The sequence below is a fragment of the Schistocerca piceifrons genome, chromosome 4 (assembly GCF_021461385.2).
Source record: "Schistocerca piceifrons isolate TAMUIC-IGC-003096 chromosome 4, iqSchPice1.1, whole genome shotgun sequence".
In the NCBI taxonomy this organism is placed as follows: Eukaryota; Metazoa; Arthropoda; class Insecta; order Orthoptera; family Acrididae; genus Schistocerca; species Schistocerca piceifrons.
This window is the reverse complement of record NC_060141.1, coordinates 147,523,466-147,545,531: the sequence shown is the minus strand read 5'-3', so window position 1 is coordinate 147,545,531 and position 22,066 is coordinate 147,523,466. Positions and strand designations below refer to the sequence as shown.

The 22,066-nt window shown below is 38.5% G+C and overlaps 1 protein-coding gene across 2 annotated transcripts in view; it reads right to left on the bottom strand.

Moving 5' to 3' along the window:
• Window positions 1–22,066, bottom strand: part of LOC124795250 (condensin-2 complex subunit G2-like) — a 296,139-nt gene that overhangs the window by 87,069 nt on the left and 187,004 nt on the right. For both annotated transcript variants that reach the window (XM_047259188.1, XM_047259187.1), the window contains exons 13-16: window positions 17,544–17,767; window positions 15,535–15,804; window positions 5,669–5,836; window positions 5,395–5,576 (exon numbers count right to left, since the gene is read on the bottom strand). In XM_047259188.1, coding sequence (XP_047115144.1) covers window positions 5,395–5,576; window positions 5,669–5,836; window positions 15,535–15,804; window positions 17,544–17,767 — 844 coding nt within the window. The remainder of the gene's footprint in view (window positions 1–5,394; window positions 5,577–5,668; window positions 5,837–15,534; window positions 15,805–17,543; window positions 17,768–22,066) is intronic.

The window sequence follows — 22,066 nt, the reverse complement described above, 5'->3', positions numbered from 1 at the left end:
GAGATAAAAACAATTTACCAAAAATAAAAAATTAAGAAAAAGGTTGTACATGGCTTAACATTAATCTTGTACTCTAATTGAAGATATGAGGGTCAATTCAAAAGAAATGCACATTATTTTCTTTAATCCATCTTTTATACTACATGTTTGAAAGTTTTACAGTGTGTAGATACATCCTTTAGGAACAATATTTTCATTTCTCCACATAATTTCCATCCCTCTCAACTGCCTTACTCATCTTGGAACCAGCACCTGTATAAAATTCTGGACCAACCTGTTGGAGCCAGTTTGGCAGCGTGCACAAGGGAGTCATCATCTTCAAACCTTGTTCCACGAAGAGAGTCTTTCAGTTTCGCAATGAGATGATAGTCACATGGAGCCAGGTCAGGACTGTAAGGCGGGTGTTTCAGTGTTGTCCATCCGAGTTTTTTGATCGCTTCCTTGGTTTTTTGACGGACATGCGGCCATGCATCAACATCCTAAGAACCCACCTGTCACAAACCTTTTTTAACGCCAACACTTTCAGTATTCTGCAAACACTTCCTTCCCCTATCCCCATGTAGCTTGACAATTCGTTCACTGTGATGCGTCTGTCAGCAGTCACCAATTCGTTAACTCTCTGCACATTGTCTGGAGTGTGTGCCGTACGAGGCCTGCTGCTGCGAGGACACTCATCAATATTGCTGTGCTTGCTTTCATCACATAACCTGCTTGCCCACCAACTAACGGTACTGCGATCGACAGCAGCATCTCCATACAACTTTTCCAACCTCTTGTGGATGTTTCCCACTGTCTCGTTTTCACAGCACAGGAATTCTATGACAGTACATTGCTTCTGACGAACGTCAAGTGTAGCAGCCATCTTGAAGACATGCTGTGACAGCACCACTCAAGGGAACAGGTTGAACTAAGTTTGAAAACAAGCAGGAAGGATGTATCTACACACTGTAAAACTTTCACACATGCAGAATGAAAACTGTATTTTTACAAAAATAGTGTGCATTTCTTTTGGAGTGACCCTCATATTTCATTTAATTGTATTACTTTAACACTACTTTACATACCTGTAATCATATGTAATTCAATTTATTGTTAACTGAGTTAAGTTTCTTTATTCCCAATAAAACAATAGTAAACCTAATAAAATTTGATAGATAAAAAAATCTACTCACCAAACGGTGGCAAGAGAAAACCATTTAAAAGTTTTGTGCAAGTTTTTGGAGCCAGTGGCTCCTTCTTCTGGCAAAAGGATTGAAAGGGGAGGAAAGGGATAAAGAAAAAAGACTGGCGAGGCTTAGGAAATGGGGAGAGCGACGGAGAAGTCATCCAGAATACTTGGTTAGGGGAGATTTACTGGATGGGATGAGAAGGAAAGACTGATAATTGGGGGAAGATAGGGTAACAATCAAAACAGAGATTACTGACAAGACATCATGCACGAATAAGCAATAGTAGTGCATTATAAGTGGTAGACAACATGTGAAGTGAGGAGTGGTAAATAATAACAGGTCAGAAAACAGAAGATACAGAAACTACAGGGAATGAATACAGGAATAGTTACTGAAAGGAAAGGTTGAAATCGATGAAATTAAAATAAATTAAGGATAACCGGGTGGTGAGAACCAAGGACATGTTGTAAATTCAGGTCCCACCAGCATAGCTCTGACATACTGGTGTCAGTAGGGAGGACACAGGTGGCACGTGTGGTAAAACAGGCATTGAAGTCACAACTGCCATAAATAAATTGGCACGACCGAGGTTGTAAACTGGGAATGCACAATGTCCTACTGCACAGCATGCTCTACAACATGATAGAGGTGACCTCGGTGCCTGTTTTACCACAAGTGCCATCTGGATTCTCCCCCAACACCAATTTCTCGGAGCTTTCATTGTGGGAACTGACATTACAACATGTCCTTGGTTCTTGCCATCCAGCTACCCATAATTTAAGTTAATTTCTTCAGTCTCAACCCTTCCTTTCAGTAACTATTCCTTAATTCACTCCCTTTTAGTTTCCTATCTTCTATTTTTTGACCTGTCTATTATTTGCCATGTTCCACTTCACATGCCTACCATGCATAATGCACTTTGCTTTCTGCTCTTATTAACTCATGCATGATGTTTGTCAGTAATCTCTGTGTTACTTAGTACCCTATCTTCCACCTTTAAACTCCCATGTTTTCAAACCTTGTACAGTGCAGTACTCAACAATCACTCGTTCCTTCTCATCCTGTCCGGTAAATCTCTCCTCACCAGGGGTTCTGGATGATTTCTCCATAGTTCTTCCTATTTCCCAAGCCTTGCCAGTCCTTTTGCTTCATCCCCACCCCTTCCTTTCCCTAAAACCTTTCTGCCAAAACAAGGAGACACTTGTTCTGAAAGCTTGCACATTTCTTGTACATGTGTTTTCTCCTGCCTCGCTTGGTGAATAAATACTTCATCTACCCACTTCTATTTTCAATGAAAACAATCGATTATTGACAAAATTGTTTAATTGGATAGATAAACCATCTACCCACAAAGCGGCGGCAGAACACACACATAAAAGATGGTTGTAATTGGCAAGCTTTCGGAGCCAGTGGCTCCTTCTTCAAGCAGAAACCTAACACATTTCTTCTCATTAATAGCCTTGTAAACAAATGTCTTGTCCTTTTCATATTATTTTTCTAATTCATAGTTTTCAAAACCTGTAGGATAGGGATTATGTAACAGCAACAAGAAAAGGCAAATACTGGAAGAAATCACAGAGTGAAAAAGCAGAAAAAAAAGTTATTTACAGAACTGGTGCAGTGCCCAGCTATGTATTTCCTTCTCATCAACTGAACAATGGTGATATTTACCTACCAATTATGTTTTTTTGTCACTTTTTGAAAACAAAATTTGACAATCTAAAATTTTTCTCCTGTAAGATTTTATTTCCAACTGACCAATTCTCAGATGATGCTCGTTTTATAGTGATGAAACAAGTGTTTTTTGAAAAGTATGAAATATTACTGATGTAGCTTTTCTATAGTAAAGTTACAGTACTCAGTCAATGCAGAATTTAATGGTCTACATTCTTGATAGCCTTGGATTTTTCAATTAAATGCTTAGTTTCAAAGGAATTTGAAGGATGGTGCGGGATACCCACACAAGAAAAGTTCAAAATTTTGGTGTTTTCCTTTTCATCATGGCTGAATTCCAATAGGGGCAAACTCAGGTTATTCATATCAGAAACCTACATTAATTATTAAAACAGTTTACAGGATTCCACAAATTTTTGGAAGACAGAATTCTTATTTTCTTGGCCTGTGGTGGATTTTTTAATTTTGTTTCAGAAAATAAATGAGATCCAAACAATAAACACTTTGTGTAAACCAGATGTCAGTCACGCACAATGTGATGTAAGCATTTGGAATGAAGTTATCTCACAGAATTGTGGTCCTTAGGAAAATTTTGTGAAGACTGCTGATCAACTTAAGTAGCATGCAGAAGAAGAAGAAAAGGTGGAAACCATGGCAGAACTGATCGCAATACCGAAAAAAAGGAACTGTATAAATGATGATCCTGAAAGTGTACTTCAGGAATATTTCAATGGATTTAATTTAGATTTTATTGTTAGCAATTAAAAACCTGTGGTGCTAAAAAGGAATCAGGATGATATGTAAAGAACTAAAAAAACTATCTGGCCTCTCTCTGCATTTTTATTCCCCCGGGACATATAGATTTGTATCCCAGTATTCTTCACGGTTGGGTATCTTCTGTAAATTGTAAACCTGATTATCTAAAAAAGGTTTCCAACTATCTAAAACAGAATACCAGAGACAAACAATATCTTACAGAATTAATAAAGGAAAACAGAATGAAAGTTCTATTAAAAACATTACACACTGGGAAGTGTAAAACAAAATCAGGTGAAAGGAAATTTAAAATCGTATGAAATCTTACCAATAAAACGAGGGGAAAAATGTTTCTTACTTTTCTGGCCACTCCTATATATTTATAAATGTAGATTCAGAAACCTCCCCACCACTGACACATGCGAACCACCTTATGAATCAAACTTAGGAAGCAGAAACCAATCCATGCAGCAGCAATGCATCCCCCCCCCCCAATTCCCTTCGCCACCCATTCTCTTCGGGGCAGGCCGAAGTACCACACCACAATTTGGCGCAAACAACTAGCCTGTGTGAATACCCATGGCACTTGTCCCAGAACAAGAATATTACGGAACATAAATACCGCAGAATCTTTAGCGGGAATCCCAGCACCTCTCCCCCACTTCCTCATCAGGCCAGGGACATGCCTGGGGCAGGTCTTAACATAAGATGGTGATTCCAATTCCCCACTTAGCCACAGTATACAAGATACCACATTTAGCAAGTAATAACATTTCCTCACTGTTCCATTGAAGACACAAGCAGAGGGTACAATGTGCGTGCTCTCTGGTAGAGTTCTGCACTTAAATATGTGGTCATGTACACTTACTTGCCTGTTATCTCTTGAAGTCTTCAGACAGCACCATTAGAGAGTGTTTCACTATTGTTTTTATACGGTTTTCTCTTTTCAGTATTCACTCTGGACTGATCTTGTACACTTACAACAACCTTGCTGTGGTTTGGATTCTATTTCAGGGCAGCCATTCACTATATGAATTTAATTCATTACCAGTCATGTTTCATCAGCCACTATGTGCTGAACAATATTGAACTTCTACTGCACAGGAATATCAACAATGTAGGAAAAGACAGATTGTTACATACCATAAAGAAGACACATTAAGTTGCAGACAGGCAGTATTAAAAGATATTTACACAGAGCTTTTGACCCCAGCCTTCATCAGCAAAAGAGAAACAGGAAACATTCTGGCCCGAGCTGCCAGAGTTGGTAGTCACGTGTGTGTGAGGTGTGCTTGCTTGTGCGTATAATGGTGAAGGTTATCTGTTTCACTTTTGCTGATGAAGGCTGTGGCCAAAAGCTTTGTGTGTGTGTCTTTTAACTGTGCCTGTCTGCAACTTAATGTGTCTTCTTTACAGTAAGTGATAATCTATCTTTTCTTGCTTTATTAAACTTCTACTATCTAAGCCAGGCAGGTTAGTAAAGTGGTGACAAGTTCTTTCTGCTTTAGATTACATTTCAGTGACATAATCCAATGAAATTCTTGAGAGCCTAAGCATCAAGTTTTTGTCTCTGTTTTGGATTACATTCAGCAACACAATCCAATGCAATTCTTGACAGCTTATGCATAAAGTTTTTGTCTGAAACGACCTGCATTAATTAAAACTAATAGAGGAAAGACAGAATCAGGGTTCTACTAAAAGCATCAAACATTGAGAACTGTAAAACAAAAGTAGTTGAAAAGGAATTTAAAATCTGATAAAAGCTTACAACCAAAAAAAAGGAAAAATTTCTTACTTTTCTGACCAATCCAGTATAGTAGTAAAAGCAGACTCAGAATCAAATTTGTGCCCTTCTGAACCAATTTTTAGATATGGAATTAGCTTCAAATAACGTGAGAAGCATTCTATTATGAATTCATCTGACAGCAGACAACTGTCAAATGCAGAACTATGTTCCATGCGTGTTTCTATTAGTTTCTGAAAATAAAATAATAAAAACATATTCAGCATCATAGAATACTTCAACTGATTAAATCTGAAAATAAAACCATTGTAACTACGTATCTCACCTTCACTCTTTCTAAATAGTTCCAGATCTCCACAATGAGGTTATAATGTTTTGCCAAAATTTTAGCATTGTTTGGAGGGTAACAAAATATTGCATTTAATACACGAAAGCCCAGAAGTGGATTTGGTTCACGGGCATCCTTAATTTTTACTTTTCTTCGTTCTGCTTTCTGAAAGGTAAAAGGAACACTTATCAGTTATGTACAACTTTTGACAAATGCTCAATTTAACAATACAAAAATCAATAAAGAATCAATGAACAAAAGTTTACGTGCAACAAACTATACTTTTGTTTTTTTTCCCTTCCTTTAATCTCCAAAATTAAAATTCTATCTGAAATTGTAGCATACTAGTTCCCCTGATCTAAGAGTCACTGTTGGCAGCCAGACACTGAGTGGATACAACAGAGCTCTTACGATGATGGTGGTTTCCAAAGACAAGAAGTTTAGGTGAATTTTCATGTTTATTATACCAGGTGGACAACTATTAATATGGTCATTATCAGCCATTTGACATCCACTGCTGGATACAGAATTTTCCATTCATTTTGTTATTCACTTATGCAGATCCACATCGCTCCAGCACAATTTATAAAGAATTTACTCACCTACCATTAAACTGTCATCTTGGTCTTTTCTTATCTTTTGGAGTCCATACAAGAACTTCCTTGGACCACCTCCCATCTATTTGCTGAACTTCTTGGCCCATCTTCCATCCATTTGCCTAAGGCCCTTGCAATGTCTCTTGCAGCGGTCTCTCCGCGATATTTTCAGAAATTTTATAAATTATATAACCCAGTACATATCTCGAAATATCTCTTCTTATCTTACCGATTCCTAAACTTTAATATACGATGATTATCAATGCAAAGTAGTTTCAAGCCCTATTATTCCTTGGAGCATCCATTTACTTCAAGGAATAGCTTCTCTGCTATCCATGTTTTCTCTTATGAAAAGAATGAAGGAGATCTTGCCGATTAGCCGTGAAAGGTGGAGGATGTATATGTATGTATTGTTGAGCGAGTCACCATCTTGATGAGATTCTGTATGAGAAGGAATTTAATACATGAACTAAACTAAAGTAAGTGTGTTCAGGTATTATTTAACTGATTATTATTGACAGTGTCTGCTTACTACGCTGTGTTGCATGGGATCAGTGGGGAACGTCTGATTTACACTGGACGAACCTGCCGTTTTGTATGCTCAAGATATCCAGTTTATTACTTCCAAAAAATAGGCTAACACGGTCTTACTGGCAGATCTCCGGTCTTCCCCATGTGATCACCGAAAGTTAATAATTATTACAAATGTTTTCAGGAGATTGAGTGACAATTTTCGTCGCACCGAGACTTCGAAATTGCTTCACTGCCTTATGGAATTTAAGTTAAGCTCAATTTAATCAGGATAGAACAGTATTGAACTGTGTGAATGTGATATGCCTGCTTTGTGAATGAAAATTCCCTTAATATACGCATGTTTTTACTATCCTGATCGGTGAAGCTAAATCAGGCCGGTGTGAGAGAGGTTTTTTTTTAAATTTTAGATCCCACAAAAAAATATTAAACCCTGTCCCACCCACCTGCACTTCTCTTTAATTACAGCTGTAATTACATCTCCTACAAAGCCCTGTTCCCTGTCCCCCCCTCCTAGTATCTGCTATCATGATCTCTCCGCCACCTTCCTAGGAACCCTCTTTTTATGAATAGTCTTCGATTATAAGTTCATGTCTCACTGTCATTAATTCAAACCTGGTAATACACAGTGACTGCAGACTTTACATTTCATATGCATTAGAGGTTTAGTTTTGGAAATCTTATTTAGATTACTAAAGATTGGAAAAGTAAGAAGGAACGCTGCACTTTGGCTAACTTAAGAACTAAAACAACTCCTGAACCTCAGAGATGCTGCATACCTGGCATACAAACTCAGCCAACACAAAAAAAAAAAATCATGCTACTCACAAGTAGAAGCAGAACAGTCAGCCAAGACGTGAGAAATGCAAAACTCTGACAACAGAAATAGACTAGCTATCTTATGGAAAAATGTGCATGGTCTTGGCATAGGCAACATAAAAGCTGCAAATGATCCCATGGTTCCAGCCAAAGAAATGAACCAATACATCACATCACCCACAAAGACAACTGAACCACAAAGGGAAACTGAGACTCATTGTTTAGTTCATAGGGGGTAAATGACTGTAGCCACAATAAATTATATCTAAAGCATGTTACTTGCAATACTGTCAGAAAAGCCATCAGATCAGAATCTACCAGATACAATGGCATCACAGTCCAAATGATAAAGGTTATTGGTCCACTACTGCCCATTATAAGAGATATCTTCAACCACTCCTTAATCACAAGTGTTTTCTCTGTGGCCTGGAAACAGAGACTAGCTAAGCCACTACCTAAAAAGAACATTAACACAGCACCCTCTGATCACCAGCCTATTTGCATTCTTCCTGCACTGCCCAAGGCCTTAAAATATATATTCATAACCAGCTAACAAACAACTAACTACACGAATAACATCAAGTTTATGTAAATACCACAGCACACCATCTGCCTTAATAAAGGTAACAGATGACTTCAAGCTTGCCGTGGATGCACAAGAGGCAACTACCACACGCTTCTTGGACTTCAGTAAAGCCTTTGACGGTGTCAACTTCGACATTTTACTTGCCAAACTTAGCAACCTAAGTTTCTCACCAAGTTTAGTGCAATGGTTTCACTCATACCTGATGCATTGCCAGCAATACATCATGTCCAGCACCATAAGGTCACAATTGAAGCAGGGAGTATCAGGTGTCCCCCAAGATTCGGTATTAGCTACTACACTCTTTTCACTGTACATCAATGATGTGTCATCAGTTTTATCCTACTGCAAATACCATATGTCTGCTGATGACTTCCAGTTGTATCAAAGGGCAAAACCAAGAAACCCAAAGACAGCTATGAGAATCTCAATACCAATCACTGGGCACTATCAACATGAGTGCAGGATATAATATTAAAGGTCAAACCATCCAAAACCTAAGCAGTACTGGCTGGTCATTCTAGGCTCATTAGCCCAAAATATCAAGAAACACTCCATCTTTAACGCTAAATGGGATAAATATCAACTTCTCTCCTTCAACAAAGAGTCTAGGTGTAATAACAGGTGAAAATCTAAATTGGACTGACCTGAAAAAGAAACTTGTAGAAACACGTATACTTCCAATTACTGATTACGGCGATGTTTTCATGCAAGCCCTTTCTCATCACAGTTCACGCCGCCTGGAAATGGTTATTAATGCCTGTATTTGTTATATCTGTGATATTTGACTCTTCGATCACATTTCACTATTATATGCACAGTTATCCTGGCTGCAAGCAGACAAATGCAGAGATATCCATACCCTCTGTCTTTTCTACTGTCTTATGAACGAACACTGTCCTTCATATCTCTCCTCCACCTTAACATTCTTGTCTGAACAATATGGCAGAAATACCCATTCTCATCAGAGCAAAATCCTTTCTGTTCCACTTCATTGTTCAGTCACTTTCTCGACGCCCTTCACGGTACCAGGAACCTGGCTCTGGAAAAAATCTTCTGCATTACATTAAAAAACTGAATGATGTCTCTATCTTCACCAAAAGCAGTTAATAACATATCTACAGATGCAACAGTAAGGATTACCACTGTCCCTGTATGCACTAGTTACTCTTGTACATCTTTCTTTCCAACCAGATCTTCCTGATTTTGCAGTACTCTTAGTTGGTGGAGCATTCTTAAATTTCCTTTCCCCAAAACTCACTGCATCAGAGAAAAAATTCTCCTGGTCTGGTGTAAGAGAGGGCCTGATGCTCATAATCAGATCAGGTTAAATAAATAAAATAACGTCAGGTCATATTTACTCTTCTGTTTTTTTTATTGCCTATTTAGGCGTAGACTTCAACTGGGCGGGAAGCGGGGGGCTAGTTGTTCTGAGGTTTTTAGTAATTTTATTTTTATTTATTTATTTTATCTATTTATTTTTTAATGATTTGCTTTTACATATTTTAGTCTTATAGCTTTTTAAGACTAAAATACCAGACCAATCTGTAATTCAAATACCTTGCTCTATAGTATTATGGTCTTTTTTTTAAAATTGTTATGTGCTTATTGATAATTTTAGTGAATATCTTTTGCAGAGAGGTGACTGATAAATCAATAATCTATTTTTGTCTTTTTTTCTCCCATCAAAAAGTAGTCAAGCAGAATACTTGCAACTTTGTTCCAATTTTAGGGATCTGTCTTCCTCCACTGATATTCCATAAACAATTTTGCAATTTATTGTAGTATTACTTTTCTTTGCACTTAACCATTTCTACTAAAATACCATCATCTCACATAGCCTTTACTTTCTTCATACATCCATCAACTTTATACACCTCATCTGACATTGCTTAGGGAGGTCATTACTTTACTTCCTAACGATTTGTGTTTCTGTTTAATCTCTTTAACTACACAAACATTTAAAGAAGTTTTGGTACTGTCAAATAATTTTCTGCCCTCCTACTGATGAACTGTGTTGTCTAACTCACATAAACTTCCCAAAGACATTTACAAATAGTTTTGTTCAATTTGGAGCAATCCATTATGTTCTAATTATACACTATTTGGAACCCTCATAAGAAATCATAATTAATACAGTGTATACGCGGACAAGGAAAAATAATTCCCAGATTTTTCCTGGATATCCTGGTTAAAAAATATACTTTTTCCCAGATGAAAATACACTTTTTCTGTGCTAAGTGACAGTAGGTTTTCCATAGATTTTCCCTCAGAGCTGTAAAACTTACCAATCCTTATACACGGACGTAGAACTTCCTGGCACTTTAGGGGGGGAAAAAGGAGTAAGTTTTGAAAAAACCTTTGATGTGCAGCAACACATTTGCTGCATATTTTTGTATTACGAAAGTATAAATTCAAATTCCACCAAACACAGCACATTAGTTTCCGTAGCGTGGAAATCAAGATTGCAATGTCATTTCGTAAGTCAGTCATATCTGCCACGTGATCTCACCAGCTGATGACAGCAGATATACAGAGCATAGGATGCATGTTGTTGTGAGGCAATAGCAGCAAGATTGCTGTTAAGTAGCGTGAACATACAAAGAGAAAAAGTTAATGGTTTAGATTGATATACATAGTGTAGCTACATGAAAAGCTAAGCTTTCACATATAAAATTGGTCCCGAAAATTAATAAGCTACAAGAAAAGCTGAGATTTCACACGTAATATTGATATTTTTCTGCATGTGTTGTACTTCGCGATACTTCACACAAATGTGTCATTAAATTTAAAATAATGACATAAATGTCTCATCTTCTGGGCTCGAAATTCCTCTAAGTGGCTAGTCCTTAAAGTGTTAAGTTTTAAACGAGAGTCTAACGCTCTGCGATTTAAGAAATTCATCTCACATTCTCACACGTAACATAATTTATCTTGCGTAAAAGGAAATTTACTTTGAAAGTAACACTTTTCAAACCACTATTCACAATATTTTACCAAGATTGTTACAAATAAAATCGTTTTATTAGCTGCCAGTGTGTGCCAGAAAATAGGCATCATTGCGTATGTGCAGCTGCAGTAATGTAAGAAGCCCGCATGTTCATATGTATAAAGCATTAAGAGATCTCACATTACACCATAAAAGAAACATGATATCAGAGGATACTCCAAGAGCATCAAAATTTTGTAAACCTTACTCAAACACATAATTCAGCTTGAAGCACACATTGGTTTGTCGAGGTTCACAATCAAGTAGGCCCCACCTGATACTAAGCTTTTCAGTGTGGTTTTTGGGATGTAAATTTTCTTGGAGTACCAGTACTGTACTCTCTCATGTTTGCTTCTTTATTATGCCATAATGCTGTACATGGCAGAAGGAGAAAACATTCACTTGAAATTCTGTGAACAATTGGAACTAGCCAATACTGTGGAACAAAATACTTCATTTCCAATAAATTGATTGCCTCATCGAAAAAGATTAATAAAGCCAAATTTCTTTAGAAAACTGACAAAAATAACTTCATTGTTCTGCAAGGCGATTAATGGTTGACTGACAAAAATGTGGAAATGAAATAAAATAAAATCAGAAAACTGAAATTAATAATATATTTTTGCCTTCTGTAAATATGTGAATGTATTTTAATTCACTTGATAGCTCCTGGCCACAGCAATCCGTTTAATTTTCATTTGATGTGGGAGCTGTAAATGAAGAGGAAACAGTGAAATCACTTAATGTTAACAAGGTCACGTGGAGACTACCCTCCCCCCCCCCCCCCCCCCCCCCTTTCCCACTACGATTCAGACACTCTGCGCATGCGCGAATCTGGCAACTAGGGCACACAAGAAAAATTTTTCTCGTTAGCATCTGGCTGCTTGCTACTACTACCTGTACAGTTAACAGCCACACTTCAAGTAGCCGGCAGCGGGAGAAGGTACTACTCATACGCGAGTCAACTGTGCATGGGCATTAGCCCATTGGCAACAGCTCAAACGAACCTAATGTAAACACGTAGGCCTCACATAGCAAGCAGTTCATTGTCACGAACTATTGTATAGCTTTCGGCCTAAGGCCACGGACATATTTTTGCTGTTCGCAGACGCTTGTGCATGCACAGTATTTTGTTGTTATAAATGGCGCATTTCCTTTGCAACTAAAGATTTTTCCCCCCCTCTCGTTTATGTTTTATTGCCGCAATATTATTCTCCTGTAGCAGGATATAGTAACATTCTTTCCTAGAGTATCAGTTCTTACCAGTCAAAACTACAAAAATTTAACTGATAACTAAAACAATGAAAAATCCCCGGAAATCCAAAAATTCCCGGGTTTTTCCGGTTGAAAAAATTCCCAGCTTTTTCCTGGATTTCCCGCTTGTCCCGGGTAATATACACCCTGTAATAGTTGCTCCACTTCATTTGTACGGCTTGGTAGGGTAGTGGAACACTGTCATTAAGGACATTAACAGCTGGCACAATGGATGTCTTGTGGAAGCCACAAAATAATTATAGTTTTTGTTAGATATTTGGCAACTTATTTGTTAACCTGTGATCGTAAGAAACCTATCCTGAATATGAAATTACAGGACCCTACCAATAAAGCTTGTCAGTTCGCTCCCTACGCGGCGCACATGTTAGGACAAGGATCGAAATAATATCCAGCTACAGGATAATGGGGGAGGATCTTACAAAGTGAAAACGAATGGTATCTTTCATGCATGGAGAATAATTACAGCGTGTATACATGGACAAGGAAAAAAAATTCCCGGATTTTTCCCGTCCACTTTCTCCAGGATGAAAATACACTTTTTCCATGTTAAGTGACAGTATACTCTTCCTCGGCACTGTAAAAGTCATCAATCCTTTGAATGTTTATGGTTTTATATACCGACATAGAATTCCCCGGCACCTTAGAAAATAAAACTAAGGGGGAAAAACACATTTTGAAACACCTTTGATGTGCAGCAACATGTACGCTGCATATTTTCGTATTACGAAGGTACAGATTTGAATTCCACCAAATAACGCATGTCACTTTCCGAAGCATTGAAATTGAGATTGCGATGCGCTCTTGTAAGTGTCATAGCTCATTCACGTGATCTCGCCAGCTGATGACAGCAATAGGACACGTGATGTAGTCAGCCAATAGCAACATCATTCTTAAGTAGCACGAATGCACAAATAAGAAAAGTTAATGGCTTAAATTAATATACTTAGTATTAATATACTTAGCATATAACATTGGTCTCGAAGATTAATAAGTTGGAAGAGAAGCTAAGCTTCCACATATAATGTTGATCTTTTTCGCGCGTGTTGCACTTTAAGATACACACACAAATGTGCCAGTAAAATTTTTAATAACGACGCAAATGTCTCATCTTCTGGGGTCGAAATACCTCTAAATGGTCGTCCTCAAAGAGTTGATTTTTAAATGAGAGTCAAACTCTTTGTGATTTAAGAAATTCATCGTACATTCACCCACATAATTCATCTTGCGTAAAAGGATGTTTCCTTTGACTGTAACGCTTTTCAAACCACCATTCGCAATATTTTCCCGCGACCTGTTAGAAATAGATTCGTTTCAGCAGTTGCAAGAAAGCACCAGATAACTGGCATCACCATGCTTGCGCAGCTACGATGACGCAGGAAGCCCACACGTTCGGACACGTAACACATTAAAAGATCTTACATTATGTCATAAAAGAAACAAGACATCAAAGGATACTTCAAGAGTGTCGGGATTTCGCGAACCATACTAAAGTGCATAATTCGGCTTAAAATGCACATCCATATGTAAATTTTCTTGGAGTACCAGTACTCATGTTTGGTTCTTTATTACAGCATAATGCCATACGTGCACTTGAAATGCAGCGAACAGTTGAAACTAGCCAATAGTGTGAAATTAAACACTTTGTTTCAAATAAATTGACTACCTCAGTAGAAAGGATTAATAAAAGCCAAATCTCTTTAGCAAACCAGCAAAAATAACTTCATTGTTCTGTAAGGCGATTAATGCTTGACTGTCAAAGGTGGAAATAAAATCTGAAACTATTAACATATTTTAGCCTGCCGTAATTATGCAAACGTATTTTAATTCATTTGATAGCTCCCGGCCATAAAAATCTGTTTTGTTATCATTTAATATGAGAGCAATAAACGAAGAGGAAACAACAAAATCACTGAACGTAAACACAGGTCACATGGAGACCCACCTCCCCACCACAACTCGGACTGCTCTGTGCATCAGCCCCGGATCTACAATATTTCCGAACCGGGGCAATATTAAGTAGTGGCGCCCAGCCACACTTCTGTAACCAGAAGCGAGAATTCCCAGGTTTTTCCTGGTTTTCTCCCGGATGGAAAGATTCCCGAGTTTTTCACGGATCTCCCAGTTGTCCCGGTTCATGTACACCCTGAATTAAAGCACACACACCAATTATTTCAACCTTTATTTCCCTCCTTTTTTTTTAACTACATATATTACAAATAGGTCTTTCTGCCAATTTAGAAACAGTCACCATGATGCCTCTGTCGTTCCACACCATGTCATTATTATTGATTTCACAAGATGTAAAATTTAAAATCTAATGACTATTTCTGCTTTAACTCAGTTTGCATAACTTATTTCTTCCACTTGTATGAACTTTTTCAGTCTCATTGACAAATGTTAGGTTGTCATTCTACTGACTGCCATAACTTCTGAGGCACAGCAGAACAAATCAACACTTCATCAACATTAAGAATGTATATCAATAAGATGTTTCCTCCATCAAGATAACATTCTAAAATGATTAAGGCAATTTCGCAGTTTGTAAGTAACTCAGTTTCCTCAAAGTTTTTGGGTCATACAAACTGTTGGACATTCCTTAGTAATGATACATAAAATATACAGAAATGATTCACTAGTGCTGTTAAGTCCAAGCTTATCTGTCTCCATGAACCCAGTAGTTAATCTATAGATCAGGCTCCATCCATTCAGTTGAAATTTCCACAAATGGATAGTTCATAAGTAACATAATATAGGCAGTTTTATCATACAAGACTTTTTTATGTGAATATTAACTATCAATTTAAGAGCTGGAAAAATGAAAATGGTTAGCAAAATGTACAAAAACAGACATCAAGATCAAGAAAACTTAAGCATCAAAAAGGGCATACATGAAAAGCTAACAATTAAAAAAGAGGGAGAAAAATTCTGAAAGTTCTTTAGTAACAGATTCACACCTATAAATAAAAATGAAAACAAACAAACAAACACACACACACACACACAAAATTACTGTGATCTGCACTGACATTAACACAGTAATTATATAGCCTCATACTAGAACATAACATACCGGTTCACCATAACGAGTGGAGTTTAAATCTTCAGCTCTCAGTGCTTCATCGATCCAATTTTTGGCCATTTCAAGCAGTTCATCACCACGGTTCCAAGAGCAGAGCAGTGATACCAATTTCAACACTTCCTCATCTGAACTATCAGCTGATAAAGCCTTCAACTGAGACAAACAGGTGCTGTCCAAGTGAAAGACAGGACGAATTGACTTCCTGACAGATTGTGGCATCAAACTGCACAGGTACAAGACTGAGTCATATGTGCGAGTTCCCTAAACATGGAAGAGATAATTAGTTTTAGTCATTCTCAACAATAATAAAAATTAAAACAGAAACATAGTTTCTATTTGTATGACAATGAAGCACAAACAAATGGCACTACGGTGGCAACCTCATTTACATTCAATTACAGTTTTTCTCACTCTACGCATTTATTTATTTATTTGTAATACTACATGTATGTATTTTGTGTGTGTGTGTGTGTGTGTGTGTGTGTGTGTGTGTGTGTGTGTGTGTGCGCGCGCGCGCATGTGGTATGATGATGAGAGTAGGGAGAGGGTGAAACACAGTGCTGGTACACAGCCTACTTCTCACAAATAGCACCAAAGTGGCTGCCAAGCTTAACGTCCCCATCCAACATATGGATCATGTCAACAATGTCACATGCCCTCTCTTCATGAGACACTGCAAAGAGGTTTGGTATTTAAACCAGGTCACTGGCACAAAGTCTGGCAGTCAGGAACATTACAACACCACCTCTCCTCCCCTCGCTGGCAAAATACCGGCACTGACAATTTTTTCCACCACTAGGATTCGAACCAGTTTATCTCCGGGCTGAACCCACTGCACAAGTGTGTATTGGCGACCCTGGTCACGGTCTCACTGGTTGTATTATTATGACCCACCTTCCATTTTGGAGATCAAAATAACTCCCACATTTTGAAAGTGTGATATATGTATAACAGAGTTAAAAAAGATAAGCTTGGCAAATAATATGTATGCTGCCGTATTGGCCTACATTTTTCCATACAGGACCATATAACACACTATTAGCTACATAAGTAAACACACAAAGCCTCTTCATCAATTAAATAGTGGATATATGCACAATGAGATCACAAAACTCTTCAGATTCCAATAAATGTTCCTATTACGAATGATACATATAACTAAGTTTATTTTTTTAAAGCTTTTCCAAGTTTTCACTACTTCACGTAATTTAAAATACAGGTAACAATAAACAGACACACTGTAAAAAACACGTGCTTCATATGTCCTTCCAAGTAGTTGTTTCCATTTTATCTATACACACACTATCACTCTATTGTGACAAAAAAACCTCAGAGATAACATAGGGGTGTCACAAGAGTGATCTCAGTACTTGTACAATTTTTTCCTCATTACTCTGTTGCAGTCCAGACAAAACCAGCTGTGGCTGTTCAGATACAAATTTCGGAGTGATTGCTGATGTGCTGATGTCACCTGACAGTCAAAAGTTAATAGATAAAAGTAAAAGTGACTGACAGAATACTTACGAGAAGCAAGTCTGTTGCACAGATAAATGTATGAAGGGGGAGGGGGGGAAGGAGGAGGAGGAGGAGGAGGAGGAGGAAGAAATGAAGGAGGGGACACAACATAAAACAGAAATCACACAGAACTACAAAACAGCAACCAGTATGAGCATATTATGAATATTTACTGCTACGTATTGCAAATGATATTATAGAAAATTTAGTTGCAAAATGTGACCAACAATTGGTGTTATCTACAACATAAATGACGTTCTTAATTCTTCCAGCCACTGGAAAAAAACTGTCAATTCAGCTGTAAAGTAACTATCTCCTTCGCATGTCATCCACAGCTATCACTCAAATTTAAAACTGTAAATGAGAAGCTGTCTTTCAAAATGCTGGTGGTGTTTTGATTCCTCCCAACAAGATATCATGATTTGGGATAACAAACATTTTGTGACACTTCAGAAATTAATTAAAAGAAACAAACATCAACACACCTTGAAATAACGAAGAAAATCTGGGATGCACATCTTACACATAGTATACATCTTCTGCCACTGCTCCTTGTATTCAGCCTCCTGTTTTCTATGATCATGTATTGTAAGTAAGGTGGACACTATATCAATGAAAATTTCAGTAACCAATGGGTTTTCAAGAGATGTTTTGAAGTAGAGCTCTGTTTCTCCATCTGCAGCTTCAGTATTCAATGGTCCACTTGTTTCTGGAAATAATATATGAAGTATATGACAACAGGCTTCCTACTTAAAAACACTGTATATGATTGGCTTCTTGAAAAGTAATAGAACTTCATTTAATAACATGTCTTTTCAATTTTTGTTTTTTCATTTAAGGTAAATTTTGTTAAACAGCGTTACTCTACTTTGTGTACCTCCACCTTATTTGTTTGTTTGTCTGTGTGTGTGTGTGTTTGTGTGTGTGTGTCTGTCACGATGTAACATAAATAAATTTCTCATCGTTTTTATATTTATTTAACAATGTATTGGCTTCAAGCCAGTATACTCGAGAGTTGCTTGTTTACCTCTTGCATAGGTACATTGCTGTTACTCTTTCTCACAGAATTATTACCTGAGGCATTACTTTTTGGGTATATGCCTACCATTCAGTCTCTAGAGTCAAACAACTGTACAGGTTCTAGTCAACAAGTGTAGAACACTTTTGTCTCGACTGTTGTTGTTGTGGTCTTCAGTCCTGAGACTGGTTTGATGCAGCTCTCCACGCTACTCTATCCTGTGCAAGCTTCTTCATCTCCCAGTACTTACTGCAACCTACATCCTTCTGAATCTGCTTAGTGTATTCATCTCTTGGTCTCCCTCTACGATTTTTACCCTCCAAGCTGTCCTCCAATACTAAATTGGTGATCCCTTGATGCCTCAGAATACGTCCTACCAACCAATCATTTCTTCTAGTCAAGTTGTGCCACAAACTTCTCTTCTCCCCAATCCTATTCAATACCTCCTCATTAGTTATCTGATCTACCCACCTAATCTTCAACATTCTTCTGTAGCACCACATTTCGAAAGCTTCTATTCTCTTCTTGTCCAAACTATTTATTGTCCATGTTTCACTTCCATACATGGCTACACTCCATACAAATACTTTCAGAAACAATTTCCTGACACTTAAATCAATACTCGATGTTAACAAATTTCTCTTCTTCAGAAACGCTTTCCTTGCCATTGCCAGTCTACATTTTATATCCTCTCTACTTCGACCATCATCAGTTATTTTGCTCCCCAAATAGCAAAACTCCTTTACTACTTTAAGTTTCTCATTTCCTAATCTAATTCCCTCAGCATCACCCAACTTAATCTGACTACATTCCATTATCCTTGTTTTGCTTTTGTTGATGTTCATCTTATATCCTCCTTTCAAGACACTATCCATTCGGTTCAACTGCCCTTGCAAGTCCTTTGCTGTCTCCGTCAGAATTACAATGTCATCGGCAAACCTCGAAGTCTTTATTTCTTCTACACGGATTTTAATACCTACTCCGAATTTTTCTTTTGTTTCCTTCACTGCTTACTCAATATACAGATTGAATAACATTGGGGAGAGGCTACAACCCTGTCTTACTCCCTTCCCAACCACTGCTTCCCTTTCATGTCCCTCGACTCTTATAACTGCCATCTGGTTTCTGTACAAATTGTAAATAGCCTTTCGCTCCCTGTATTTTACCCCTGCCACCTTCAGAATTTGAAAGAGTGTGTTCCAGTCAACATTGTCAAAAGCTTTCTCTAAGTCTACAATGCTAGAAACGTAGGTTTGCCTTTCCTTAATCTAGCTTCTAAGATAAGCCGTAGGGTCAGTATTGCCTCACATGTTCCAATATTTCTACGGAATCCAAACTCATCTTTCCCGAGGTCAGCTTCGACTAGTTTTTCCATTCGTCTGTAAAGAATTCACGTTAGTATTTTGCAGCTCTGACTTATTAAACTGATAGTTCGGTAATTTTCACATCTGTCAACACCTGCTTTCTTTGGGATTGGAATTATTATATTCTTCTTGAAGTCTGAGGATATTTCACCTCTGTCATACATCTTGCTCACCAGATGGTAGAGTTTTGTCAGGACTAGCTCTCCCAAGGCTGTCAGTAGTTCTAATGGAATGTTGTCTACTCCCGGGGCCTTGTTTCGACTCAGGTCTTTCAGTGCTCTGTCAAACTCTTCATGCCATTTCATCTCCATCTACATCCTCTTCCATTTCCATAATATTGTCCTCAAGTACATCGCCCTTGTATAGACCCTCTATATCCATCTTTCTGCTATCAATGGATTAATCTGACCATAGTATAAACTGTACCTTCCATGGGTCCATCTAACCTTACCTCTCTCTCCTACCTACATTATATGGTGCAGGTCATTACTCCCACAGATTCACCAGACCAAAATATACATCATTCCTCCTATGGATCTGCCGACCCTTTTCCTCTCCTACACTTCATGCACTATTTGGGTCTGCCTCATCTTAGCTTCATCAGTTCCTACAGCAATTTTACTATCTTTGCTCACTCTAAATGATCAGTTTCTCCCGTAATTAATTTCTGCTGACATTACCTGATTGCTCTCTATTTAAATATCTTACTTATCTCTGGCACACCTCCCATGAGACCCACATTCACAACTTGTTGTCCCAAACTATATTCATAGTGCCACTGCCCATTATAGTTATAATATTGGGAAACATTCCACGTAGGAAAAATACATCCAAAAACAAAGATGATGTGACTTACCAAATGAAAGTGCTGGCAGATCGACAGACACACAAACGAACACAAACACACACACAAAATTCAAGCTTTCGCAACAAACTGTTGCCTCATCAGGAAAGATTTAGCGGCTAAAATGATCAGTGATGTGCGAAAAACGGAAGTGGAAATAAAGTGAAAGTTATTAGAACTAGCCGAAATGGTTGTTTAATACGTGAAAGATTTAGCGGCTAAAATGATCAGTGATGTGCGAAAAACGGAAGTGGAAATAAAGTGAAAGTTATTAGAACTAGCCGAAATGGTTGTTTAATACGTGAAATATGTCTGCTTGTGTCTGTATATGTGTGTGTGTGTGAGTGTATACCCGTCCTTTTTCCCCCTAAGGTAAGTCTTTCCGCTCCCGGGATTGGAATGACTCCTTACCCTCTCCCTTAAAACCCACATCCTTTCGTCTTTCCCTCTCCTTCCCTCTTTCCTGATGAGGCAACAGTTTGTTGCGAAAGCTTGAATTTTGTGTGTATGTTTGTGTTTGTTTGTGTGTCTATCAACGTGCCAGCGCTTTCGTTTGGTAAGTCACATCATCTTTGTTTTTAGATATATTTTTCCCACGTGGAATGTTTCCCGGAGTGCAGAGGCAAAGATGTTGTTGAATGACAGGTGAGGTATGAGTGGCGGAAACTTGAAATTAGCGGAGATTGAGGCCTGGTGGATAACGGGAAGAGAGGATACCAACAATTAAAGGGAACAGCCATGGGTACCAGGATGGCAACCTCGTACGCCAACCTATTCATGGGTCACTTAGAGGAAGCCTTCTTGGTTACCCAAGCCTGTCAACCCAAAGTTTGGCACAGATTTATTGATGACATCTTCATGATCTGGACTCAGTGAAGAAGAACTCCAGAATTTCCTCTCCAACCTCAACTCCTTTGGTTCCATCAGATTCACCTGGTCCTACTCCAAATCCCATGCCACTTTCCACCTGTCCAATGGCCAGCTTCACACGTCCGTCCACATCAAACCCACCAACAAGCAACAGTACCTCCATTATGACAGCTGCCACCCATTCCACATCAAACGGTCCCTTCCCTACAGCCTAGGTCATCGTGGCAAACGAATCTGCTCCAGCCCGGAATCCCTGAACCATTACACCAACAATCTGACAACAGCTTTCGCATCCCGCAACTACCCTCCCGACCTGGTACAGAAGCAAATAACCAGAGCCACTTCCTCATCCTCTCAAACCCAGAACCTCCCACAGAAGAAACACAAAAGTGCCCCACTTGTGACAGGACACTTTCCGGGACTGGATCAGACTCTGAATGTGGCTCTCCAGCAGGGATACGACTTCCTCACATCCTGCCCTGAAATGAGATCCATCCTTCATGAAATCTTCCCCACTCCAACAAGAGTGTCTTTCTGCCGACCACCTAACCTTCGTAACCTCTTAGTTCATCCCTATGAAATCCCCAAACCACCTTCCCTACCCTCTCGCTCCTACCCTTGTAACCACCCCCGGTGTAAAACCTGTCCCATGCACCCTCCCACCACCACCTACTCCAGTCCTGTAACCCAGAAGGTGTACACGATCAAAGGCAGAGCCACGTGTGAAAGCACCCACGTGATTTACCAACAGACCTGCCTACACTGTGACGCATTCGATGTGGGAATGATTATATTTCCAGCAACAAACTGTCCATTCGCATGAATATATATAAAACAAAGATGATGTGACTTACCAAATGAAAGTGCTGGCAGGTCGACAGACACACAAACAAACACAAACATACACACAAA